Source organism: Dendropsophus ebraccatus, chromosome 2 (genome assembly GCF_027789765.1).
Source record: "Dendropsophus ebraccatus isolate aDenEbr1 chromosome 2, aDenEbr1.pat, whole genome shotgun sequence".
Lineage (NCBI taxonomy): Eukaryota > Metazoa > Chordata > Amphibia > Anura > Hylidae > Dendropsophus > Dendropsophus ebraccatus.
The window spans coordinates 48827659-48855423 of NC_091455.1; the positions used below are offsets into that span (position 1 = coordinate 48827659).

The window sequence follows — 27765 nt, forward strand, 5'->3', positions numbered from 1 at the left end:
CCCCCTCCTTCCTGGCCATCTGACTCTGCACTCTGTAATGCTAGGAGGGTTAATCAATCACAGTAATGCCATCAGAAACTTGACATCGGATGAACCCTCTTTACATTACAAAATGCAGAGACAGTCAGCCAATAACAGCTTATATGAGCCGTCTCGGAAGGCAGGAGGAGGTTCAGAGTGGAGATGGAATAAACAGCTCACACAGTTTTCTGTGTTTTCAGCAGAAAGCAGCAGCTCAGAACTGGGGGAAGGAGATTGAAAAGAAAATAACAAGTATGAAAGGAATTGTTAGTCTTCAACATGTATTTTACCTGGACAGGGTATTTAAATTTGGATTTCCAGATCACATTCCCCAGAATGGTCACCAGTTACAGACCAAAACTTGTAGGGAGCACCCTTAAGAATCCTTAATGAAATAGCGATGAGGGTGAGACACATCTGTAGTCAAGAAACAATCAAAGTGTTGACATCAGGCCAGGAGAACCGCAGGAAGCAGGGAACAACGAAGCGTAATCTGGGAATAAGACCAAGGTCAGGATGAGGATCAAAGTCAGACAAGGATATACCCAAACTTTAGATGTAGTATAGAAGCTGGACTCCACCATAAACAGCCCACCATCACCTGACATTTTTGGGTATTGGTTGTCAACCAAATCTCACCTAATGGACAGTACTGGAGATCCATGCCGGATCATGCCACTTTTCTCCTTCTTTGTCTCTGGCTCTTCTTTCATGTCTTAACTTTTGAGGTTGAATCAGTGGAGTCAAAAGGCAGGAACCATCGCGGGGGTGGAAGAAGCAGCTGCCAGATGCATGGCTGCCATGTGTGATTCAACACTAAGATTTCTTTGTCTATCCTATTACCTTTTGGTTAAGATTTATTTAGGTAAGGCAGTTCATACCTACAAACAATTGCATTTATTGACAGAAGCTCCCTGTATACCTCATAAAGCTAACATCAGACTCTCCTTCAGGCAGGGCTGTCCTATATAGTTGCCATCCTGTCCATAAAATGGCTGACATGGAGGAGCATGTGACCATGCCCCGCCCCCAGTATCCACCACTGAGCCTGTATATGCCTATAGAGGACACTGTGGTCAGGCATGGTCACATGCTCCTTCATGTTGACCATCTTATGGACATCTTCTGATCTTATGGAAAATCTGATTTTAACTGTATGAGGTAAACAGGGAACTGCTGTCATATTGTTATTGTGCAGTGAGTACACCTACTAACACTGTATGCTGAACTATTTTACTATTAAGTGGCCAAACGGTGTTCAGTAGAAGATATGGTTGGGTATACTTAAATTATACCAGCTGTTAAGGTTATAGTAGGAGTTTTTTTATGAAAATAACTTTTCACAGTGTTATTGTCTGAATAAATATAAATGTAGTAAATAAACATACTTATAATGTGTGAAAATAAAACTCTATCCTCCTTTTTCAGGGTGTGCGACTATACTGCCGACTGCACAGTCTGTTTACACCAGTAATTAGGTAAGTATTGGAAAATTGTGGTTGTTTCTGTGACTTAAAGAGACTCTGTCAGCAGGTTTACACTGTCCTATCTCAGGGTAGGATAAACTAGTGACAGAGAAGCTGAACAGAATGATGTATCACTTACTGTACATTGTTCTGTGCAGCTGATTCAGAGATATCCTCCTGAATAACATGGACAATAAGTAGTCCTCTCTATTACGTGCCTGAGCCCAGTAGTCCTGGATATTCATAAGAAGCAGTAAACTCCGCCCACCAGCTGCTGGAGGGCGGGGAGAGGGGTGTAGCAAGGATTCCAGTCTCCTGCATATTAGGAGAACTGCTGAACAAAATGATGTAATTAATACACCGATCAGTGTATTACACCGATCCTTCATTTAAGGCAGCATACACCTATTGACAGATTCCCTTTAAGCCTTAAAGGGAAAATGAAATTGCATTGATATTAATAAATGCATGGGATTTTTCTAAAGTACTAAATGATGGTATTTTTTCCTGACCTCCAGATTACATCATGTCAGTGTGGTCAACATCTACTTTTAAGAACAACAAGGACATATCATTCTTGATATTCTCCCCATGATGTATGCGATATAGCTAATTGGCCCTGCCACTGGCGAGCTAAATGTATGCCCAGGATTCATTTATTAAATATTGCCCTTGGCTCTTTGTCAGTGATAATGATGAGCTATACATAGAATAATGAGGCAAGGAAACATTAGGAACTTACTATCTAAGCAAAGCAATAGCGAGTGGATTTTTCTGCACTTTGCTGATGTTCTGTATAATTCATCGGAATTGTACCAGACAATGGCACATCTATGAGAGCATTTTGCTGTCTGCACACATTTTCTACTAATTCACTTACAAAGCAGTCATTTTACTTTGACCCAATTCAAAAGTCACTATTTTTCTTTTTCAAGAAGATGGGCTCTAACGTTACACCTCAGCACTATCCAGGCATTGCGATAATAATTCATATACATGCCACCAGCTGCATAACTCAGTGCATAGGATTTACATTTAAATGGGATTAAATATATATAGAAATAAAAAATATATATTAGCAGTGCCTTTCACTGACTTATAGACCATCACAGACATGAGCTATGGCAGACAGTGCGATTTGCATTATACATTTACTATAAATATAAAGTTATATTTAAAGGGAACCTGTCATTTATTTCATGCTGTCCAAACTACAGGCAACATAAAACAAAGACAAGCTCCATCTATGTTCCAAAACATTCTGCGACTGTTTTTTTGAAGGAGAAGGCCAAAACACATCAGTTTTAAACAAATTATGGCTGTGATTTGCATAAAACGCATGTGTTTTACCACCAAAATGGCAGCCGACCCAAGTCATACTTATGGGGATGTGGTATGATGTCAGAGGCTGGCTCAAAAAAGAACTGTCAATGAAATCCAATAGGGTGGTATTATTATTATTTATTTATTTATTTATAAAGAGCCCCTGATTTCAGAGCGCTATACAAATGATAGGGGTAACAAACAGGAACAGTACAAGATTAAGAACACATTACATGAAGGCAAATGACAGACTGGTACATGGGGGAAGAGGACCCTGACCGCGAGGGCTTACAATCTATAAGGTAATGATAGAGAAACAGGTAAAGTGCAGCCAGTCAAGTGTGATGCAGAGTTATTGTAGGTTGTGGCCTAGTTTGAAGAGATAGGTTTTCAGGTTACTTTTGAAGGACTTGATGGTGGATGAGAGCCGGATGTGTCGGGGGAACGAGTTCCAGAATATGGGTGAGGCTCGGGCAAAGTCTTGGAGGCGGTTGTGTGAGGTACAAACAAGGGGGGAGGGCACAAAAGGAGGTAACTAGAGGGTCAATGGTTGCATGAGGGATGGTAGCAGAATATCAGGTCACAGATGTACGGAGGGGACAGGTTGTGGATGGCGTTGTAGGTCATGGTCAATAATTTAAAGTGAATACGTTGGGCAATGGGGAGCCAGTGAAGGGATTGACAGATGGGAGAGGCAGGGGCAGAACAAGGGTAGAGGTGGATTAGTCGGGGAGCAGAGTTAAGGATAGACAGGGGGGGGGGGAGCAAGGTAGTTAGATGGAAGGCCAGAGAGGAGGATGTTACAATAGTCCAAGCAGGAGAGATTGAGAGCACAGACCAGCAATTTTGTCGGGTCAGGGGCATGGAAAGAGTGGATTCTGGAAATGTTTTTGAGGTGAAGGCGGAAGGAGATGGTCAGGGTCTGAATGTGCAGTTTAAAAGACAGGCCAGAGTCAAAGATGACCCAGAGGCAGCCAACTTGGGGGACAGGGAACAGAGGGCAGCCATTGGTAGTGATTGAGAGATTAGATGGAGGGGTGGAGCGAGATCGGGGAAAGATGATTAGTTCTGTTTTGTCCATGTTGAGCTTTAAAAAGCGGGACGAGAAGAATGAAGATATGGCCGATAGACACTCTGGAATCCTGAATAGCAAAATGGTGACATCCGGACCGGAGAGGTACTGTAGTTTTGAGTGTCACCGGCGTAGAGGTAGTACCTGAAGCTGTGGGATTCGATAATGTGTCCCAGGCCAGAGGTATAGATGGAGAAGAGGAGAGGCCCGAGTGCAGAGTCTTGGGGAAGACCAACAGTGAGGGGACGAGGAGAGAAGGTGGTGTGGGAATGGGAGACAATCCCAAGCTGTACAGACAGCTTGAAACAAATGATGAGTCCCCTTCAAATTTGCTTTTTCTTGGTGGTTATTTGTATCTATGTTTTAGGGCAGGAGCCATATCTTATTAACGGGCGCACCAACAATTATTGCCCTGAGAGATCTGACATATCACACCCCTGATATAAATAGATTAGAACAGCTAAATTCATAAAGATTATTAATAACAGTATAAGTTACATGACTACGTGTTAGCCTACAACAAAATGGTATACATGACTTTCTTCATCTCACTGTTCTGCCTTGAGGCCCCATATGTAAACCGCCTATAGCACGCCTTAGTGTTGCAGAGGAGCGTGTTTCTTGGGCTATATATAATTCGCCTGAATGCACAAAGTGCTGGGAATTAAAATATTGGAAATAGTAAAATGTAACGTTAGCAGTATAAATGGCTCATATACCTCCCGAGAAAGAATGAGCTGTCTGCTGTCTTATGCACAAGGCAATAAGGATCTATTCTCTCCAAGCAACTCTCTATTGCCAGACATTATGTCAAGTCAGTGTAATGTCAAATCGGCCAAAAAAAACTGTAATAGCTCTCTATCCGTCATGTCCTAGTATTCCTGTAAGAGCTCTGCCTGCAATTACACATTATACAAATGGAGTAGTTTAGCAGTTCTGCAGCTTGGATCTCACGCTCTGCCCGTGCCTGAATTACTCGGCTTTCTGGAAATAATTTTGTACATTTTTTTTTTTTACAGATAACAAAGATGAATTTTTTGTTTTTGTTTTGTGGTTTTATTTTCTCATTGTTCAGTGTAAATAACTTGAGAGTAGCGGCGGAGCAGACGCTTTTCTGCTTGTACACATTAGAGATGTAATAATTAATTTAGAGGCGAGGAGACTAACACATGACACTTCCTCTCTCTGCATTCCCTGCCGCTTGTAGTCACATTATGAGGATCTAATGAACTGTGAAATAACAATACTTTTGGAATTTTTCTATGCTCACAAGAGACCTGAGTGTAAAAAATAAAGTCATAGCAGGCGGTGATTAGTCATGACTGGAGACCGGAGCTCATACAAAATCCACATTTTGTTAACCTTAGTAGAAGTGAATTTATCATCAACATGCATATTGCACAAACAAGAAGATGGTCTCAAGTTACCACTGAGGCTTTCTGGCTTTCCAGCCTAAATCTTAAGCCTAAATTGTGATGACACTCTGGACACCACAATGGCCCATGATTCAGCACTAGCACTAAGCATAATCATATGTATACAGCAGCCCAATACTATGTGACACTTATGGAGAATAACACAAAGGGAAATAATCAACCTTTAAAAGGGGAATAAACACAATTTTATGGAAGTTGAGATATGAGGGTTACCCCCGCGTATATGTGCGTATACCCATAAGAGTTACTATTTTAGAGCTGTACAAATAATAGATAATGACCATCCATACAAAGAACCTAACATCAAAACACTCAGTTTCTCAGTTTACAGAAAATGTAAATAGGCAAAAAGCCGGAAACCCCAATGTCCCTTATTATGTATTTTAATGGTAATGTGTATATTTTACAGCCTTTATATATACTTTTGCATTATCTATATTTTTGTGTGTTTATTTCTTTACAGGGATAAAGACTATCATCTTAGGACATACAAGTCAGTGGTTATGGCCAACAAGCTGATAGACTGGCTTCTTGCTCAGGTAGGTATGATATTTCAGAGGCACAGGCTGGTATAGTAGCCAAGGTGGCCTGATACACCATTCTTACTATCTGTGGTGTAAACCAAAGAGGATTAGGCTGATATTGGGTTATTCTGCTTTATTTTGGAAAGAAGGAATGATGACTTGTATAGCTTTGATTATTGCTATAGGGGCTCTACAGGATATACATCCCACCTAATCCCTGCATTGCATAGTTCTACGGTTGACAGTTCTCATAAAGCTTCTATTTTCCACTATGGCAGTCACTGTGTTATCTAGGTAGACGACCTTTACCAATGTCCATTTAGTGGTTTGATTCATAGTCAGTATCATTTGGATACCAAACTCCACAGAAATATTAGCTTTACTAAATCTGGAGACCTACTAGATCCATGGATCAAAGTGTATTTTGCACAATATAGTATTAAAGAGACTCTGTCAGTAGGTTTATACTGTACTCTCTAAGGATAGCAAACACTAGTGACAGAGAAACTGAACAGAATGATGTATCTCATATATTGTTCTGTGCATCTGATTCGGAGATATCATCCTGAATAACATGGATATCAAGTAGTCCTTTCCATTATGTGTGTGAGCCCAGTAGTCCTGGATATTCATGTGAAGCTGAAAACTCCGCCTACCAGCTGCTGATTGGCAGTCATCCATTCATACTGTGTATAAACAGTCAACTGTCAATCAGCAGCTGGAGGGCGGGGGAGGGGTGTGGCAAGAATCCTATTCTCCTGCATATTAGGAGAACAGCTGAACATGATTTAAGTAATACACGGACGTGTTCAGTATTTCTGTCAATAGTTTATGCTCCCTTCATTTAAGGCGGCATAAACCTAGTGAAAGATTCTATGTCTATTCATTTTAAATTTAGATGATCATTTGTAATATTCTGTAACCAAACCTGCTACTAATTTTAGCATCTTGAACAAAAATCGCAAGTTGTCTAGAAATATTTTAATATGGCCATAACATTACAGGGTGACTGCCGCACAAGAGAGGAAGCCATCATTCTTGGGGTGGCGCTGTGTGACAATGGATTCATGCACCATGGTATGATATAAGCTTTATTTTTTATGCAGTTTTTTAAAACATCGATTTTCTTCTAACCAATTGCACATACTTTTTGCATTTATAGCAGAAACGTGCTGTGATTGTCCATTTACTCCTAACTGTCCTTGGCTCATATATATGTTTGTGCATTATCACGAATGTATAAAAACCTGTATTTATCAGAACAGACCCTGTATTATGGTACTTTTTTTATTTGTCTTATTGAATATTATTTAGTGCTGGAGAAGAGCGAGTTCAAAGATGAACCTCTGTTGTTTCGGTTCTTCTCTGATGAAGAAATGGAAGGATCCAATATGAAGCACAGACTTATGAAACATGATCTGAAGATTGTCGAGAATGTTATTGCTAAATCCCTCTTGGTAGGTACTAGACGCACAATAGATTTCATTTCTTGTGGACATCTTACCTGTACATAGAATTTTTTTTTTTAATCGCTGTATTTATTTCTTGAATTCTAAAGGAATAGAAAATGGCTGGACGATATATGCAACTTATACAGTGATCTAGATTTCCAACAAAAGGTCCCTCTACTGCACTAACTAAATAGAAGCAGTGATAGTATTTATGACGTCCGTCATTCCATTAACTTCAATGCATTGCAGTCAATTAAATCGCAGCAAAAACAGACGTCTTTTTAAATAGAAAAAGCGGGTTATTGTGATTATCATGTATAGTCTATACTGAATATTGCCTCTCTGCTAATATTACTATTTGGAACAATAGACATGCGTCACTTTTGTAATTCATTTCGGATTTCCACTTTATCCCCAAACCTTTTGACTTACGGCTTATTAGAGTCTGCAGTGGAATAAGCAGGTTAGATACTTGTCTACCTGTTCTGCCTGCAGTGTAATGTGACAAAGATCTCTTAAAGGGGACCTGTCACCCCGGCTGCCTGGGCAAAGTCCACCAGACCCCCCGGTGGAGCCCTTTAAACTTAACACCCTTGCAAAGTCCCGGTCCCAGACCCCGTCCCCCACTGAGAAATCCCCGTCGGAAGCCGTGTGCGCGCTCACCAGAGATGAGTCCAACGCCTATAGAGAATGACTGGAGCAGTCATGCTTTATGGGCATTGGACTTATCTCTAGTGAGCGTGCGAACGGTTTCCGACGGGGATTTCTCGGCGGCGGGACCGGTACTTCGAGGAAGGGGTAAGTATAAGGGGGTCGGGTGGGTGGTCGGGCGGGCTTCACCCCGGCAACCGGGGTGACAGGCTTCCTTTAAGTCCCAGACTGCCACTGTGGCTACATGGCCTGAGAAGGAAGATGATGTATTATCTCCCTGATTCATGAATAAAGCTGTGCCAGGGATCAACAGGATATAGGACCTGTAGTTTCTGGCACTGCACTGCTGTATTCCGACTGTCTAATATACTATGAGCAATAAGCAGCCGGGTAAGAAGCTGGAAAGCACATAAAATGTTATGTGCAGGGATTGAGGAGGGGAGAGCATGTCAAGAGCTGTATTAATGGGGTATTCTGCTCAAACATAACTTTTCATATGTTGCTGCCCATGGTGAGACTAACAGTTTATTCCATACTTGTTATTATCTATTAAGTCTCCTTCCCCCTGTTCTGAGCTGCTGCTTTCTGCTGAAGACACAAAAATCACTGTGTGTGAGCTTTTCTCTCTGTCTGCCCCTCCTCCCTTCTCCCTTCCAAGATGGAATTCCCTATCTGCAACTTGGTAGCTTCTTTGTAATGCCGGGAGAAATAATCACAGTGAGTTCATCAGCAAGTTGACTTGAGATTAACCCTCTCAGCATTAAAAAGAAGCTACAAAGTTGCAAATAAAGCCTGCCAGGGAATTGTTTAGATCAGCGGTCTCAGAAGGGGGGGGGGGACTCACACAGTTATTTGTGTCTTTAACAGAAAGCAGCAGCTCAGAACTGGGAGAAAGAGACAGAATAGATAATAACAAGTACAGAATGAATTGTTAGTCTCCCCATGGGCAGCAGCATACAAAAAGTTATGTTTGAGTGAAACACCCCCTTTAATACTTCAGCCATGGCTTTACAGTCTATTTGTTTTATAAAATCCTACCAATAAAAAGTTAAAATGGTCCAACTCAAAGAAACAAGGAGAGTAATTTAATTGGGTCCTATGGGCATGGCTTAATCTCACTTTCTCTAACTCATAGCAGAAATTCCTTTTACTTTTTACTTTTCTTTTGTCAATGAACAAAATGTATTTAAATAACTACAATCCCGGCGCCTGAGCTCAGCACTTAGGGAGCAGATTTTACAGGAATCAGGAAATTACAGAACATCTTAGAACGCATTTACCTAATCCCGGATAATTAATTTGACTGAAAATAGAAAATTTAGCATTGAATAAATTAATACAACAGTTACTAGCGAGATGCATAAATTATTGACAATTGGTCGAGGTAACAGCTAAAAAAATTTTTTATTTAGGTAAATGCATTTCCTAAAAGATCATACCTGGTGAAAAGGGAATAATAATAATAATAATAATAATAATAATAATAATAATAATAATAATTTGTCATAGCTTGTGTTGTACAATGATGCTTTTTCATGAGGATGATAGTAGCAGGTATAATGACACATATTTAGGAGCACTCCTGTAAGTTACTGTGAATTTCATTTAATGCAAAATGAAAGATACTGTATATCAGTTTTATTGGTTTGAGTATGGCTAAAATCACTAGAATAAGTGGGAAAGAGTGCTTAAAGTGGCAGTCCAGAGAAAAATGTTTTTCTTCAAATCAACTGGTTTCAGAAAGTTATATAGATTTGTTAATTACGTCTATTTAAAAATCTTGAGTCTTCCAGTACTTATCAGCTGCTGTATGTCCTGCAGGAAGTGATGTACTCATTGCAGTCTGAAACAATGCTCTCCGCTGCCAACTCTGTCCATGTCAGGAAGTGTCCAGAAATCCTGCTAGCATTTTTTTAATGGGGTTTTTATTTATTTTTTTAGGCCCAAAAAATGCTGCGCAAAACTTGCATCTGAGTGAAGACTCTTGCAGCAAGGAGACAATAGAGACAGGCTGAGAAATGAGCACTGCTTCTAGTGACTTGTGGGGATTGCAGCACCCCGGCCCCAACCAATTAAAAATGTGAACATGTCTTTATGATATCAATGACAATAACACTTAGGCTAGGTTCATACACAGTAAAAGCTAGTCAAAAACTGTAAATATAGAAGATTTTCTTATTTAATAAGAAACATTTTTAACATTGTTTGCACAGACTGATAATATTTCACAGACCTTAACATGTCAAGTAATTGTTAAAGGGGTACTCCAGTGGAAATGTTTGTGTATTGTTTCCAGACTGACACTATGCTCTCTGCTGCCACCTCTGTATGTGTCAGGAACTGTCCAGAGCAGTAGTAAATCCCTATAGAAAACCCTTCCTGCTCTACAGACTGAAAAGTATACACCACTTTCTGCAAGACATACAGCAGCTGATAAGTAGCGGAATACTTAAGATTTTTAAATAGAGTTAAATTAAAAATCTCTGGCACTTTCTGGCACCAGTTAATTCACTGGAGTACACCTTTAAGACTTTATAAGGCTATGTTCCCACTATGGGATCATAGCAGGGAAAGGTGGCCGTCTCATCATAATAATATTCATGATCATTATTACATCCGTCTATATTACGAGATGGACACTGTTCCCCACTATGACCGTAGTGGGAATATATCGGAACACTATCAAGCTATACGTACAGTATACGTCTGAAGATTTACTGTTATAAGAGTCTACAGTTTTCTTTTCCAGGTAAAGCCCTGTGATGGAAGCTATGGTTTTGGCCTAGAAGATAAAAATAAAGTGCCTATTGTTAAATATATTGAAAGATGTTCTAACGCAGAGGTAAGAGGATCCCAAATAAAAGGATTGATTAATATTGATAAAATTATTGTTTTCCTCTTTGATATCTTGGATGTTTGCTTTTTTAATATGAAAATAAAATACAAATAAATTTAAATGTAAATAAAATGAATAAAACGGAATGAAAATAGAACATAGTATACTTGTGTAACGGAACAGATTCTGGCTATGATCCCACAATGGGAAGATGACGGCCGTCTTTGTGGAACTGCCTGAATATTATTTGCATCTGTCCCTACCAATAGGCGGCTGTCTTTTGACGTGAAAACGATGGCCGTCCACAAAGACGGATACCATTTTCCCGTTGTGGGAACATAGGGGGTGATTTATCAAACATGGTGTAAAGTGAAACTGGCTCAGTTGCCCCTAGCAACCAATCAGATTCCACCTTTCATTTTCCAAAGAGTCTGTGAGGAATGAAAGGTGGAATCTGATTGGTTGCTAGGGGCAACTGGGCCAGTTTTACCTTTCACCATGTTTGATAAATCTCCGCCATAGTTTCTATAGGAAATAAGCTATATAATCAATTCCTTCAATTTTTGACCATAGCACATTCGATAACCCGCTATGCATGTAGACCTTTATTGCTCATATCATATCGCACTGGGTGATGGTGCTATGAGGCACTATGTTCTCCTTTTAAAAGCAATGCCAAGGTAGAATAATAATGAAATGCGACAAGCCACAATTCTCTCGGAATGGTTTCATATGAATCTTGGAGAAAACAACTTCCATCTCTGTATAACATCTCTGTATGAAATCAAAGGCACATGTACAGTGTGAGCCCCTAGTGACCTAAGTTACAAATCTATACCAAAAAACTTTAAGGGTGCCTTCACACCTACCGGATCCACAGCGGATCTCACTTCTGCTGATTCTAAGCGAGAACCGCTGCGGATCCGGTACCATTCACCCCTATGATAGCACATATTCGCAGCGGGATTAACATCCCGCTGTGAATATGTGCTTTAGCCCCTCGCTGTCCGCAGCCCCGCCGCCGCATTAGACCATCCTTGGCCGCATCCCCCATCTCCGGCCGCATCCCCCCATCCCCCGCCGCATCCAGCAGCCCGCATCCCCTATCCCCGGCCGCATCCTGCAGCCCACCGCTGCGAGCATAAAGTACCTGCTCGGCGGCGCGGCTGCAGTGAGGCTCCCGGGAGCCTCACTGCAGCCGCGCCACCGAGCAGGTAATGTATGCTCGCAGCGGCGGGCCGGAGATGGGCTGATGTGGGGATGTGGCCGGGATGTGGGGGATGTGCCGCCACCGGGGATGGGGGATGCGATGGCGGGGCTGCGGGTACCAGGGAGTTAAAGCACATATTCACAGCGGGATGTCAATCCCGCTGCGAATATGTGCTATCATAGGAGTGAATTGATACCGGATCCGCAGCGGTTCTCGCTTCGAATCCGCAGAAATGAGATCCTCTGTGGATCCGGTAGGTGTGAAGGCACCCTAAGGGTAAATTCACACGAGCAGATCCGCCGGGAGTCTCACGCACGAAATCCGCAGCTAATCCGCAATACACGTATTCTTCTTATTATTATTAATACGTCTATTGCAGATTAGCTGCGGATTTCATGCGTGAGACTCCCAGCGGATCCGCCCATGTGAATTTACCCTAATATGGCTTTTGCATACTTAAAGGGCGTGTCCAGGATTAGAAAAAGCTATCTATTTTTTTTTGTAAAAACAATACCACCCCTGTTCTCAGGTTGAGTGCAATATTACACTTATAAGTTTCATTCGCTTGAATGGAACTGAGCTGCAAAACCCACACCCAGACTGAGGACAGGAGTGGTGCCATTTCCTGAAGAAAACAGACATGTTTTTTTTTTAAGTCTGGACAACCCCCTTTAATAATAAATGTAAAATACTGGCTGAATACAATTTTCTACTACACTTCAAGTTTGAACCTGTGTATATTGTATGTGCACCATGAATAACCTCCATTAGCCGATACGTAACTATTTCCATCATGTCCGTTCCAATTTACTTTCCGGTTTAATCATGGCAACATGGACGGTAGCATTTATTATGGCGCTTAAAGGGAAACTCAAAGAATCTAACCTGTTCCTATTGCGCATGGGGCACTGAGGATGAAGGTAAGTTTCTTATCTTCATCCTCGGCACTGTTTCCATTCTATTAGCAGTTTAATCCCTTTGCTAATTAGGGGTATTGGTGCACTGGGGGTGGGACTACCCCCCTCAGGGCACCGATCCGCCCCCGATCTGCCCATCCCATCTAATGAATATCAGCAGAGAGGGCTGGCTGGGTGTCCCGGGGTAGTCCCACCCCCAGTGCACAAAAACATAACTCCTAATAACATGGAAACGGCGCTGAGGATGGAGGTAAGAAACTCACCTTCATCCTCAGCACCCCTTGCCCTGTAGGGACATATTAGCAAGTTAGATACTTCTAACCAGCTGATAGTTTCCCTTTAATGTGCTGAGGAATGTGCAGATGCCTGGCCATTCTGACTTCTTATTTCACGTTCTCTGCGGTGGAAAGCTTTGCTTTAATAAAAGAACTATTTCTGTCATTTGCTCCCAGTTGTCGGGAATGGCGGTTGGAAAAAAAATCTACGCTGTGAATGGTGACCTTGTTTTCCTGAGGCCGTTCCATGAAGTGGATTGTTTTCTGAGGACTTGCTTAAACAGCAGAAAACCTCTGAGGATTCTCATGAGCACAAAACCCAGGGAGTAAGTCACCTCTTGTCCTTTCTATTTTAGGATGCAGATACACCTTTTCATTTTCTTACAGTATTTGCATTAGCCATACTTAACCCCTTAGCTGCCGTAGTGCTTCATCAACAGCGAATGAGGAAAACCTGTTAGGTTTTCTTAAACTTTAAGCGTCGTCCTTGATGCCACCACATATACACTCAAAAAGACAAATTTGGTCAGCTCTCCTAGAACACCATTCACACTAGGCAGGAGCACGTTGCTATGGCTGAAATCGCTAACACACAAAAACACAAAAAAGCAACAGCCTACCACTAATGGCAAAATACAGACCCAATACAGATATGAAAATTGGTAAAAGCAGCCTCCCAACTGCAGATGGTTATTATTTATGTCGGTATAAGATGAATCCTGCATGCCCAGAGCATAGGCCTATTACATGCCATGGAGAGGCCAGAGTACAATGTAGGGTCCATCCCGGCATGAAGCCACTGTAACGTGGTGGGATGTTTTATACTATTTGCATATGGTAACCAAGAGCCTCATTATTTTTATGTATATTTTTTTTAGCAGTTGTGTTGCCATTAGTGGTGAACTGTTGTATTTTTTGTGTTTTTGTGTGTTTACAACATGTACAATGACTTGCATGATGTTACGGACACGACAACAGTGTCCTAATGGGAGTATAGGGAAATACCAAACTAAAAAATACTGTATCTACATGTAATGACACTAATCATTAGGAGTTATACATACTGTAGCCTTTACAGTACATCAATATGACCTGTTATAACATTATGACTGTGGAGTTTTGACCTCTCTGTCCTTGAGATTAATGAACAATGTTTCAAGTGAATACCTCAGGGTTGCAGTTCCCTGAAGAATATGTGGTTAAGGAAGGTTCTGAGCAGTGTGTCATTGTGTTAACCCCTTACTGCTCACAGCCAACAATATGAACAGTATAAAGCAGTATAAAGGGCAATATCTTGCTTGGCCTAATAAAAGTCCTTGGCCTTATTTACTCGAGATGGGGATCCATCTCAACCAACAAAGGCAACGACTCAATGTCTTAGTCAGTAAAAATGCCATGTCACTAAAGCTGGGTTCACACTACTTTTTTTTTTCATCCATTTTTACAAAAACAGATAAAAATGCATCTTTTTTTTAGGTTACACAAAAATGTGGTTCACCACATTTTTGTCTACGTAAAAAAAAAAGGATGAGTTTCGATCTGTCTTTTTTTTTTTTTTTACAGTGAAAGGCACACAAATGCATCCGTTTTTCCATCCGAAAACGGATAAAAAAAAAATTACTTTGAACCCAGCCTAAAGCTATGTTCACACTACGTAAAAAATCACAGCCATATTTCATAACACCGTCCATAATTGCACAAACACCGGCCGTTATTTGCGATATAACGGCCGTCGTCTGCGCAATTACGGCCGGTGTTATGAAATACGGCCATGTTTTTTACGTAGTGTGAACATAGCCTTACACAGCATATGAGCACTTCTCTACAGAAACAGCAAGTCGGTTAACGTCCACATAAATACACGATCATGGAGAGACAGAAACACAACCTTGTGTAACATAGGTGTCTTAAAGGGTATGCACGGGAGGGGACATGTATTCTCCACTCCTTATACATTCTAGTATGAATCTAAGTCAATCACATGACGTCAGATGTCGCGTTTGTGCAGACCAAACCTTTTCTTCATGTCTGAGTGATTGGCACGCTTGAAGAGGTTCAGTGTGTAATCCCTGTCTTCATTACTGAATGACTGGCAGACTTTAAAGGACTTTGGGTGGAACACTTGCCTTGATGTGTGAGTGACTGGCACACATGAAAAGGCTTAGTGTGGGTAGCTAGTGCCTGGCAAGGAAGCAATGCTACAGTGTACAATATGCTTAATTATTTTGTTTGGTTTTAATTTAAGTAAAGTCAGTATATGGAAGGTCAGATGCGGCTTCCCGCTGCGAATCATAATTGGATGCAGTGTTTCCATGCTTCAGGGACTAGTGTTTGGCAGTAGGACGTCTGATACAGGGAGCTGATACAGCTATATAATCAGTATACGCCAGGCGGCAGAGGATGAACTGCAAGCTGTAAGCTTGTTTTCTTCATGTATGATAAAAGAAGTTCACAACATAATACCTGTCCATTGATCAGCCATAACATTAAGACGGGTAAAATGTATCTCTTGACAAGGGAAAGCAAACTATTAGGCAGCAGGTGGAGAGTCAGTTTGTGAAAATAATAATTTAGATACAAGTACAAGTGTAAATTATGAGCAACAAGGGCAAAATTGTGGAGTCTAGAGGACATAATCATGGCATTTCCATGATTGTGGGGTGTTTAGTGGTCATTACCTACCAAAGGTGACCCGAGGAAGGACAAATGGTGAAACTAGTGTACTGGACCTAGCTAGACACTTTGCTCCAGGCTCCTCCACCTCCTGCACTTGGCTAGGATCACCTTCTGGATGGAATTCTTATCAGGAGCTGCTATTGTTCCCAAGCTGTCCTTGACTATTGTTATCTAACAACCTCTCAGAGGAGAGGCTGCTCTAGACTTCCTCTCCTTGGAGAGGCTGGGTCTTAAATTATCTTTCTTCCTCTCAGTACAGAAGCCGATAGGAGCAACCATCTCCCTTTGCTTGTATCTGTATTGCCAATAGTAAACATGTCTATATACCATACATCTTATAGTGTAAGAGATGCACCTGTACAAATGCAATATTAATCACACAAGTAAAATGCCCACTGTACGAGAGAGAGAGAGAGAGAGAGAGAGAGAGAGAGAGAGAGAGAGAGAGAGAGGGAAATGGAACAGAACAGGATACGTCTACATATATATTTTATAGAAATAGAGAGGTTTTGTGAGTTTCAGCCATAATAACATAAAAAAGTGGATATGAAAACCCTATGTTTTCCAACCAGGAGGCCGTCTCCCAGACCTTGACTTAGTAGGATGTATTTTCCAACCAAGCCCATGTTGTTCTTTTATATCTTGCTGTTTTTGGTGGCTGCTTGTATTTTCCATGGCCGCTAGCTTTGTTGGCTCTTATGCCTAATTGTTTCAGCAATAGCTTTGCTTAATTCGATTTCCACCTGTAAAGCTATTTCCTTTGGAGAATTTCTCAAACTTCAGTCCAAGATCTACAATGACAGAGCGGGTACTTTCATGTGGAAGGAGCCACTTGTGATGTAGTGAGACGTTTTACAGGAATCCCTAATTCATATTTAAACCAGAAAGAGACGAGAAAGCCAATGCAAATATATTCAGTCCTTTCTAAAACAGGCACGTGGACGGCTCTGGCTGGTGTAGCCTCACCTTTATAGGGTTACAGCGATTAAAGCCTTAATGCATTTTGGTAACAGTTTTGTGTATGCAACTCCTGTGCAGATCATGGCTATGTTACCACTGCGTTGTTGTTGTTTTTTTTATCCGTTTATAATTTTTTAATACGACGTCCGTTATTTTGCGGTTTGGCCGCCCATCAGTGCAATGACGGCTGTTGGTACATTATTTTAGTTCACGTGGACTGAGTGGCCTTTGGGTACGTCTTTATGGTGCGTTCACACCTACAGGATCTGCAGCAGATTTTCTGCAGCAGATTTCATTTAAATAACTGAACACAGCATCAAATCTTCTGCAGATCTGCTGCAGATCCTGTAGGTGTGAACGCACCCTTAAACAATTTTTAAAAACAGAAGCCGGCAGTGTCAGGATGGTATCTTTGCGGAGCGTCATGCGTCCCTCTGCTCGTGCTGTGCGGCCGAGAAGGCGCTGATATTCTCTTATTCTGTTCTGTGTTTTGTTTTGCTGTGTCTGAACACTGGTTTATTTGCTCTCTTTGGGAGACACACCCGACTTCACCTGCTGAGTTCTGTCTGGCCATGTCAGGGTTAATCTGTGTTTTGGTTCTGCTGTGACTGACAGGTCTTCCTGCCAGTGGATCTGTTTTGTTCTCAGGTGTCTGTGCTTGGAGATCAGGGGGATGGTCCAATGATGTTCTGGATCAGAACCCTGACCTCCTATATAACCTCCTCAGTCTGGGATATCATTGCTGGTTATTGACTTAGTCTCTGCCTGCTTGTATCTTCTGTGTATTTGCTATTCCTGATCTTTGCCTTATTCCTTGACTTCCCTTGCTTGCCGCCTGCCCTTGACCATATTGCCTGGACTTTGACTACGTTTATTGGATATTGATTTTGTACTTTTGCTGCCCGATTGTTGTGACCCGGACTGTTGACTATTCTTCATTGTGTTTGTCTGTCTGTCTGTTTGTCTTGTCTTTGTGTCCCACCTAGCCAGTGCAGGGACCACCGCCAAGTTGCTCGCCGCCATCTTAGGGCGGATTGTGGCAAGTAGGTAGAGGACAGTGGGCGGGGCTGAGCTTAGGGCTCACTGTCTTGTCTTTTCCTGCTGTCCGGATCCTAACAGGCAGGGAGTAAATGGAATACAAGTAGGAACTTACCTCTGCCCGTGCCCGCAGTGAGTGGCGGGACTGGCCTCGGGACCACCGCCACGCTTCGGGAGAGGTAAGTTCCTACTTGTAATCAATTTCCCCCCTGCCTACTGCCGCATTTTAGAAATCTACGGACTTCACCTTTAATTTCAAAGTCTATTGAATTTATTAGTAAATACGGTGAAAGGATGTTTAAAAAAGGAAAAGAACTGTGTGTGAACAACTAAAAATTAACGTCCGCTGTTTGCAAAAGTCGTCCACGGATAATTGTCATGCACTTTAAGGGTATGTTCACATGTTCTATATATGGTGCAGATTTTATCATTTACCATCTGAAAATCTGCAGCATATATACTTGTGAACATACACAGTTTCAACCTAATTTCCAGTGATTACCTATTGTGGGGGTCTTGATTCTGAAGCCCCCAGTGATCAGAGACCACTGCAGGGTGAATATAGTACTGTATCATGGCCGTAAAAATAAATTGCAGACCATGTAATACATGGCTGACCCATGTCCACCCCAGCAAGATATTCTCGCTACTACAGGGGGCTCCTGAGTGAAAGATTCCCTTCTGTGACATCTAATAGAGCATACAGAAGTTATCTTATTGGGACAAATGCCTCGAAAGATGTCTTACTGGTGGAACTTACTATATGATTTATACAAGTTTTCTGGGAAAAGTTACACAAGTCTGTTTGGAGGAAAAGAGACATATGTCCCTGATCTTTTTATATCCCAGACCAGGCCGTTTGAGGCCAAATAATGGCTGTTATGGAACAATCAATAGCCATCATTTTGAAATAACAGATGTTATTTGCCCTTAAATAACTAAAAAAGATATTGTGGGGACTTAGCCTATTCTAGTAAACTTACGTGTTAGATTGGTGTATGAAACACTGGAGTCCATTCTAGGGTTATATTCCCACTTTGGGAACATATCGGGCAAAGGCGGCTGTAACGTTATATAGACGACCGCTAATATAGATCATGATCATTATTAGCGGCTGTCTATATAACAAGACGCCCACCTTCTCTATGTTCCTTAAGAGACTCTGTCAGCAGGTTTATGCAGTCCTGTCTAAGGGTAGCACAAACTAGTGACAGAGAAGCTGAACAGAATGATGTATCACTTACATTGTTCTGTGCAACTGATTGAATAACATGGACATTAAGTGGTCCTCTCCATTATGTCCATGAGCCCAGTAATCCTGAATATTCATGAGAAGCAGAAAACTCCGCCCACCAGCTGCTGAGTGGCAGTTATCTATCCATGCTGTGTATAGGCAATCAGCTGTCAATCAGCAGTTGGAGGGCGATGGAGGGATGTGGCAAGAATCCTATTCTCCTGCATATTAGGAGAACAACATAATACACCAATCTGTTCAGCATTTCTGTCACTAAATGATGCTGTCCTTATTTAGGCAGCCTAAACCTAGTGACAGATTCCCTTTAAGTGGGAACATAGCCTAGTAGGTTTTCCCGTTTCTATAGAACAAACAGCACAACCTGCCAAATGACAGCTCTGCTACATCTTTATCTTTCTGTCACTGCCATTGTACCTATATCAGACAATTAATACCATTACATATATTACCTAAGAATATACTGGATCCTGACAATACAAACGGTTTTAATCAAAGGCCCCATTTATGTCATCCAGAGCCCTGTATAATGCAGTCACCATCCTTGTAATGCTGTATAACAAGGCATCAAAATGAAAAACTCCTCAGCTTTACAATATTTCTCCAAACTATAGGGTTTGATTGAAATTCTTCTCCCCAGTTTATGGCTTATGCATAAAACCTTTTGATCTAACATATATTTGTTTCTTTGCCCTTTGAATAACGTTTGTGAACTGGCGTGTGTTTGATGTATTGAGGAAATAATTTCATTTCTTTGTAAGATGTTGCATAATAAAAGCTTATATTACAGATTATATTTTACTTTTCACACTTTGCATTTCCACTGATATCCACTGATGAGCCATAATAACAAAACCATCTGTCTAATATTGTGTATGTTTTGCATTGTGGTGGGGTGCACTATCCTGCTGAAAAAGGCCCCTTCCATTATGAATGTGAATGTTAAAGGGGTTGTCCCTTTTTCTTCCAAATCAAATCTTCTGGTTTCAAAAAGTTATATAGATTTGTAATTTACTTCTATTTAAATATCTCAAGTCTTTCCATACTTATCAGCTGCTGTATGTTCTACAGGAAGTGGTGCATTCTTTCCAATCTAACACAGTGCTCTCTGCTGCCAACACTGTCCAAGACAGGAATTGTCCAGAGCAGTAGCAAATCCTCATAGAAAACCTTTCCTGCTCTGGACAGTTCCTGACAAGGACAGAGGGTGCATCAGAAAGCGCTGTGTCAGAAAACAATATTATCTTGCAGGACATACAGCAGCTAATAAGTATGGGAAGACTTGAGATTTTTAAATAGAAGTAAATTACAAATCTATATATAAAGTTCTGAAACCAGATGATCTGAGAGAAAAAGATTCTCGCTGAATAACCCCGTTAATGTCATGAAGGCACATGTCATGAGACCCAACCTTCTAGCCATCACCATTTGGCTCTTACCATCGTCACTCACATCCTTATTAGTGATGAGCGAATACTGTTGGATCGAATAGATATTCGATCGAATAGTAAGGTATTCGATAGTATCGAATATTATCGAATAGTACGCCAAATATTCGATAAATATTCGATAAGCGTTCAAATCCCCCTTCCCTTTTCCTGAGGTGTTGTGGGCTTGGTGACCTCCAAGTTTTTTAATAATCGAATACTTGTTCTTATAGACTTTAATGGAATCGAATATTCGATCGAACGTTCGAATATCTGGGAGATATTCGTACGAATATCGAATAGTCGAATATTTAACTATTCACTCATCACTAATCCTTATATTTGGCCAATTTTCCTGTTTCCACCATATTAAATTTAAGAACTCACTGTTCTCTTACTGCCTGATATACAGTATTCTCCCTCCGGTCATTGTCATAATAATAATAATAATAATCAATTTTATTCACCTTACTTGTCTGTGGTTCTGATATTATGGTTGATCAGTGTATATGAAAGTATATACAGTATACCTATATTTTATATTCTGAAATCCAAATTATATTGTAAGATGCTTATACTTACATGTAAGAGATCATTTTTACTTTGTTACGTCATTCCTTTTCCAGGACGATAAAAATTCCAGATTCACCAGAGGGACTTGGTTTCCAGATAAGGGGTTTCGGACCATCTGTTGTACATGCTGTGGGTAGAGGTACAGTTAAGTTTTAGCAGTGCTATCTATTCTACCAATTAATCTTACTAACATTGGGAAATAAGAAGGATGTTTTTTAAAAAGAAAATCTCTCTATTATCTATCTATCTATCTATCTATCTATCTATCTATCTATCTACCTCCATCTCTCTCTCTCTCTCTCTCTCTCTCTCTCTCTCTCGGAGGCATGTTCATTCTCCTTTTCTCTTTTAATCTTCTCACTTTTTGTCCCCTGGCTTTCATATGATAGAATTGGATTATAAAATTCAGCAGCCGGCAGGGGAAAGGGGGAAATAGATTACAAGTACTAACTTACCTCTCCCTGTGCCTGCAGTCAGTGGTGGGACCAGCTGTGGGACCCCAGCCAGGCTCCAGGATCTCAGGAGCTGACAGGTCATGACCCAGCTGATGGACTGCCTGCTCAGCCAATCAGGGATTGGAGTGGGATGCCGCTCTAGTCACTGATTGGCTGACCGGGACTGGGCTGACAGAGACTGGGGTGGGATGCAGTTTACCGCAGGAACAGGGAAAGGTAAGTTAGTACTTGTAAGCAATTTCCCCCCTGCCCTTGCCAGCTGATATCTGCCAGACTTCTCCTTTAAAACATACCTCGAATAAAAAAATAAATAAATACTTTGCATTGTCGGGTTCCTCATGCCTTATATGTCACAAACAGCTCTGTATACTTCCTATCAGAATACTCCCCAAGCATCCTCTTACACAGATCGCTCTTTATGCTTCCAATTCTGCCAACCCCCCCCCCCCCCCCCATCGTTTTGATCAGTAACATTAAGCTAAAACTCCCACTTCCTGTTTTCTTACTGCACTGTGTATAAGGATGAAGGCAGGGAAGGGATAGAGGAGTATCAGACAGATCTCCCTATGATCACTAACACAGTGATCTGCCCTAGGATTAAGGAGTGATCCCAGCACAGACGCTAAGCTGCACAGCCATGTTTCCACCCAGCTTAGAGTGTGAATTGTTGTATATACTCAATACACAGCATACAGCATATATACTGTAAGATTATGATTTCTTTAATGGAACAGTAATCTCATGGATGGTGGTTACAAATACACATCCTACAAGGTATTGCAGCAGTAACATGTAAACTGCTACATCAGCCATACTGTCTTTTCCACCCCCCCAGCATTCTGTAACATGGCGGTTTATTATTCATTGTCTGAAGATGGAAGATAATAATAATAATAATATTCTAAGTCTCACTGTATGTTTCTGCCGATGATGAATGGATGAATTCTTTCTACTCTACAGAAGACAAATACAACTTATTTCAGATTGCTTCCCAGGGTTTTTGGTGAAATAATCCAATTACTCAGTGTCACGAGGGTTGCAAACCAGTCATCGCAGCAGTTCTGACCTTACCCATAGTGCTTTGGTTTGAACTTTTTTTTTTTTTTTCGGAGTACTTAAATTGATATATCTCGGCAGCGTGTCATCTTTCCAAATTGCTTTTCTCATCTTAAAAGCAACAGATTCAACTTAATCAGCATCTGGATTGTAAATCAACAGCAGCAAAGTCATTTTAATTGAGATTGGTCATTTCTTATATTGGGTCCTGCAGGGACAGTGGCAGCAGCTGCTGGTCTTCACCCCGGACAGTGCATCATCAAAGTGAATGGGATCAATGTCAGCAAGGAGAGCCATGCCAGTGTTATCGCCCATGTAACTGCATGCAGAAAGTATCGGCGCCCCATGCAGGTTCGATTTTTGCTTGAATAAACTTAATTTATGATGTTAGAAACTAGCTCCTAGAGAAACAAATATGGGGGAGATTTATCAAACTGGTGTAAAGTAGAATTGTCTTAGTTGCCCGTAGCAACCAATCAGATTCCACCTTTCATTTTTAAAAGAGTCTGTGAGGAATGGAAGGTGGAATCTGATTGGTTGCTAGGGGCAACTGAGACAGTTTCCCTTTACACCATGTTTGATAAATCTCCCTGATGGTGTTTTTACATATATTGGTATTTTTCATTGAGGGTGCATCCACACGTACAGGATCCTCAGCAGATCTGCAGCAGATTTGATGCTGTGTTTAGTTATTTAGATCACATCTGCTGCAGACCTGCTGCAGAACCGCAGCAGAAAATCCGCTGCAATGCGGTGTGTGTGAAGCTACCCCGAATGTGAAACCCCATAATTCTAATAGCAACCTATATAAAGAAGCAGCTAATTTTACTCCTCAGTCAGAATAAACTGTTAAACTAAGGCCTTATTCACACGTTCAGTGATTTTCACAGTCCGCGGATGAAGACCGCAATCTACCTCTGCGGACTACCTCCATCACAGATGTGTTTAGACCTTTTTAAATTACACTGAATACATCACATCCGTGTTTTTGACGGATTGCACGGATGACAGATCTGCGCAATCTTTGAAAAACACGGATCTCGTAGACTTCTATGGGGAGTCCGTGCAGTCATCTCATCCGAGTTATGACATGTCCTATTTTTTCACAAAACGGATCTGTGAGAAAGAAAAAAAAAAAAAAAAAAACGCAATGTGTGAATAGCTCAATTGAAAGCAAAGGGCTATAACTTCACATAACGTGTGAATAAGACCTTAAAGGACAAGTCCAGACAGACCCATTTTTTTGTGCTGGGGAGAATAAAAAAAGAAAGTGTTCTTACCTCTCCCATTCCAGTGCTGGTGGCCGCATTCTGTCACTCCGGTTCCCTGGTCCCTGGCGGCTTCCTGGTCTGAGCAGGGACACATGTCATGACATGTGCGACCCAGGTCCCCGCTCAGACCAGGAAACGGCTGGGGACCAGAGCAGCCACCAGAGCAGCCACCAGTACTGGAGCAGGGGAAGTAACAGCATGTTATTTCTTTTACCCTCCCCCTGCCCAGCACCTACTAAAAAAATTGATCTGGCCGGACTTCCCCTTTAAATAAACTTTTTTTGTTGTTTATTTTTGTTATTAGCAAGATTCTATCCAATGGATATATGACAGTATTGAGAGTGCCAAGGAAGACATCTTAAAGCCTACGCATCCTAAACCTCTTGGAGAAAATGATGGGGATGGCTTTGACTGTAAAGTAGAAGGTACAGTCGAGTTACACATCTCAAAATTCTCACTTTTAAAAATTGTACTATCCCTGGCAGCACATCATTTATTCATGTCTGTTTTCCTTCCAAAGAGGTTATTGACAAGTTTAGTACCATGGCAATAATAGACGGGAAGAAGGATCATGTAAGCCTCACAGTGGATAACGTTCACCTGGAGTACGGAGTTATTTATGAATATGACAGCACTGCAGGAATCAAATGTCACGTAGTGGAGAAGATGGTAGAACCAAAGGGCTTTTTCAATTTAAGTGCCAAGGTGAGAATTGTTGACGACATAAAGGCAAAAAGACATTTTGGCTACAGTATATATGTAACTATGCGGTTCAGGGAAGAAACAGACTGTTTTTTCCCATTCTGTTTGCTGCAGCTATGGTGAGTGTAATTCCTTATCCTGACTTGTGCTGCTTGGGGGCGACCTTCTCCGCCGGCGGTGCTGGCCGGGTTCTGGTGTGGTGTTTTTGGGTCTGGTCCTGTGGCATGGGGGTCGCAGGGCCGTCCCATGGCCCCCGTTCCCTGACTGTGCACGCCTGCGGGGTTGGTGGCCACTGACTGGCACGGTGTGGACTTAGTGTAGGGACCCATGTGTATCAGATACCGGCACGAGGTACATGGGGCAGTATGGCTTGATCAATTCATACACAAAATTCTGATGTGTTTTTTATTTAGCCTAGCGGCACTAGTATCAGCCATAGGTGTGAGGTGCAGCACTCTGTTTCTTCCCTGAACCGCATATATGTAACTATTTCTAAACCAGAGATCTGCTACACTGTCCATGGGTTTAGACTAGTTATGCTCCTTACAATCACTAGGCTAAGTGTTCTGCACCTTGCCCAGCGAGTATCCTCTGAATAGGAGGCATACAGCATATGCCTCATGCACAGTACATACAGTATTTTCCTAGTACAGTGGGTAGCATACACACAGACTATGCAACTGCTATGGGGCCCTATGCAGAAGTTGGACCCCCCAGCAAAGTGTCGCCTGTCTCCATGGTAGCAGCCACGGCCCCTCCCCAGCACTGACAGCTTAAGCACAAGGGCATATTCCTACACTCAGTAATCCACAGAGGTCACAGAGTGCAAATATATACATATATACAAAAAACTTAGGGGCCCTGTACATTTTTTTGCTCAGGGGCCCCATAAAACCTGTCCTAGCATGTGGTGCCACAGAAGGAGTTGACTGGAGTTCATGCTTCAGTACAGTAAGCAGTGATGCGCAGTGCATCACTGCTTACTTTCTGGCCCAAGAAGATAAGTAGTAAAGCTGTGCTGAGTAGAGCATTCTGCACCTGGTCCAGTGGGTGTAGGGCCAAATTATTGACCATCAAAATCCCAGAAAAATTTGAAGTATCTCGAAAGTAATTTCTGGAGATTTGCTCATCATTATTCACAATGCTTATCCAGAATATTTTATACATAGAAATAAGTATATAATACAGATCTAACCATAGTTAATATAATCCCTGACACAATAATTGTGTAAGGAAGATCAGTTAGAACATTGAGTTAAATGAGTCATCAATATGATGGTAACACAGGCTACATCTGTACGTTACTACAATACTTTACCAGATAACAAATAAGTTTGAAGTTGACTTATGGATTTCCTTGGTTCCTAAAATTAATTTTACCACTGGAAGTCTTTTACATAGAATCTTAATGAAACTAGACAACTGATGAACCCAGATAAAATGAGATTCTGATGATTCCTGGAATTCCTTCCTTATATTTCCCATGCTCCATTTCATTGAGCAAATTTACTGTGAATATACCCTAAACCCTATACAAGCTTACAAGCTCATATAAAAATGCATGTAAGAAAAAAAGACTTTCATTAAAGAGGTTGTTTCACAAAATCAAGTTATGCCTTATCCTAAGGATAGCGTAATAGGAAGTCAATTTGTAAAAAGGTATTCCCAACTTGCAAAGTTATCCCCATCAACTCCTGGGACCTAAGACTTCTCTAAGAGAGGAGCGGAAGTCATGCAGGCAACCACCATTTCAATCATTCTCTATGGGAGCCATCAGACATAGTACAATGGTTATCTTCAGTGACTATCCACAGGATAGGGAAGAAATATGAGATTCCGGGGGTACGACATCCATGCTCCCGGAGATCTCCAGATCTGGCTCCTTTGTTTTGAATGGAGCCGTGGGTCAGCATGTGACCTGCAGCTCCATTCATTCTCTCTACGAACACTCCTTAGAGAATGGATGGAGCTTCGGGTCACTGCTGACCAACAGCTCCATTTAAAACAAAGAAGCTGGGGTGTTTATCTAGAGAACCACTGGGGGCATTGAGGTCATCTATTTAATGTCATGGGGAAACCTTCTCTAAAGAAAATGTTTATGTAGCTTACTTAATATAGGAAAACATGAAGCATTAACTGGAATCCGTGAATATCCTTGTACTGTCTGGATAGAAGGCATTCTGGCTTTTTAGCTGCTCTCTGCTCCGATTAATAGAAAAGGATGCCAATCTATTTGCATATATTCCCTGGGAAGAATTGTTTAAACTAAAAAGCATTTTATTATAGACCGAGGTGTTTTCTTCTTCTTCTTTTACAGATCTTAGATGCTCTTGCAAAAAGCGATGAACAATTTGTACAAAACTGCAGCAATCTTCATTCCTTACATGAAGTCATTCCACCTGAGCTGCACAATAAATTTAACATCATTTGCCGGGAGAAAATTGAACACATCTACAGGCGGATCACTAGCTATAGGAAGGTAACTCAGCTTTTACTACTTTGCTATGTTAAATACTGCTGTATTATCTGTTCCCTGGCCTGCATACATAATAATATTTATTTGTATAGCGCCAACAGATTCCGCAGCGCTTAATACATATTTTAGCTTGCTTATTGTGTGAGCATTGAGCTGTGTTTTCACCAGACTCAGAGGACACTCAACCAATAGCACATTGAGAAATCACCCAAAGCAATGCAAGTTTAATAGCTGAACAACCTGGCTACATAAAAAAAATAAAGAAATAAAAGTCAATCATTTAAATAAATGACATGTTTTTTCCAGATGAAGGACAAGTGTAAATTATGGAATCACTATGGACCTATAATCATTGAATATTTACATCAAGTACTTTGGATAATATTATGGATTGAATGAGACCTGGACTTTACTAATGATAAACCAAAGCTGACTCTAGCTTTACCCCTATGAGGGCCCATGTGTGTTTTTATGGTGGTTTTTGGTGGCATCTACTGCGAGCTGGCTCAGGAGCTGAACATGATCAATATGTGGAGGGTGTCTCCTGTAGACAACAGCCAACACTCGCATTTAATTAAGTCCGATCCCCGCATGTCAAACCCCTTAAATACCAATATCAATGCCAATTGTGGCAAGTAATGACTGGTGCCGCAGCTGTCAGGATCCCGATCGGCACTCCTGCAACACAATTGTGGGC

General features: G+C 41.3%; 1 protein-coding gene across 2 annotated transcripts in view; it reads left to right on the forward strand.

Moving 5' to 3' along the window:
• Positions 1-27765, forward strand: part of PREX2 (phosphatidylinositol-3,4,5-trisphosphate dependent Rac exchange factor 2) — a 224749-nt gene that overhangs the window by 101830 nt on the left and 95154 nt on the right. For both annotated transcript variants that reach the window (XM_069957488.1, XM_069957489.1), the window contains 11 exons: positions 1450-1499; positions 5782-5857; positions 6847-6919; positions 7157-7299; positions 10694-10786; positions 13360-13508; positions 21162-21247; positions 22834-22970; positions 24195-24315; positions 24411-24595; positions 26910-27071. In XM_069957488.1, coding sequence (XP_069813589.1) covers positions 1450-1499; positions 5782-5857; positions 6847-6919; positions 7157-7299; positions 10694-10786; positions 13360-13508; positions 21162-21247; positions 22834-22970; positions 24195-24315; positions 24411-24595; positions 26910-27071 — 1275 coding nt within the window. The remainder of the gene's footprint in view (positions 1-1449; positions 1500-5781; positions 5858-6846; positions 6920-7156; positions 7300-10693; positions 10787-13359; positions 13509-21161; positions 21248-22833; positions 22971-24194; positions 24316-24410; positions 24596-26909; positions 27072-27765) is intronic.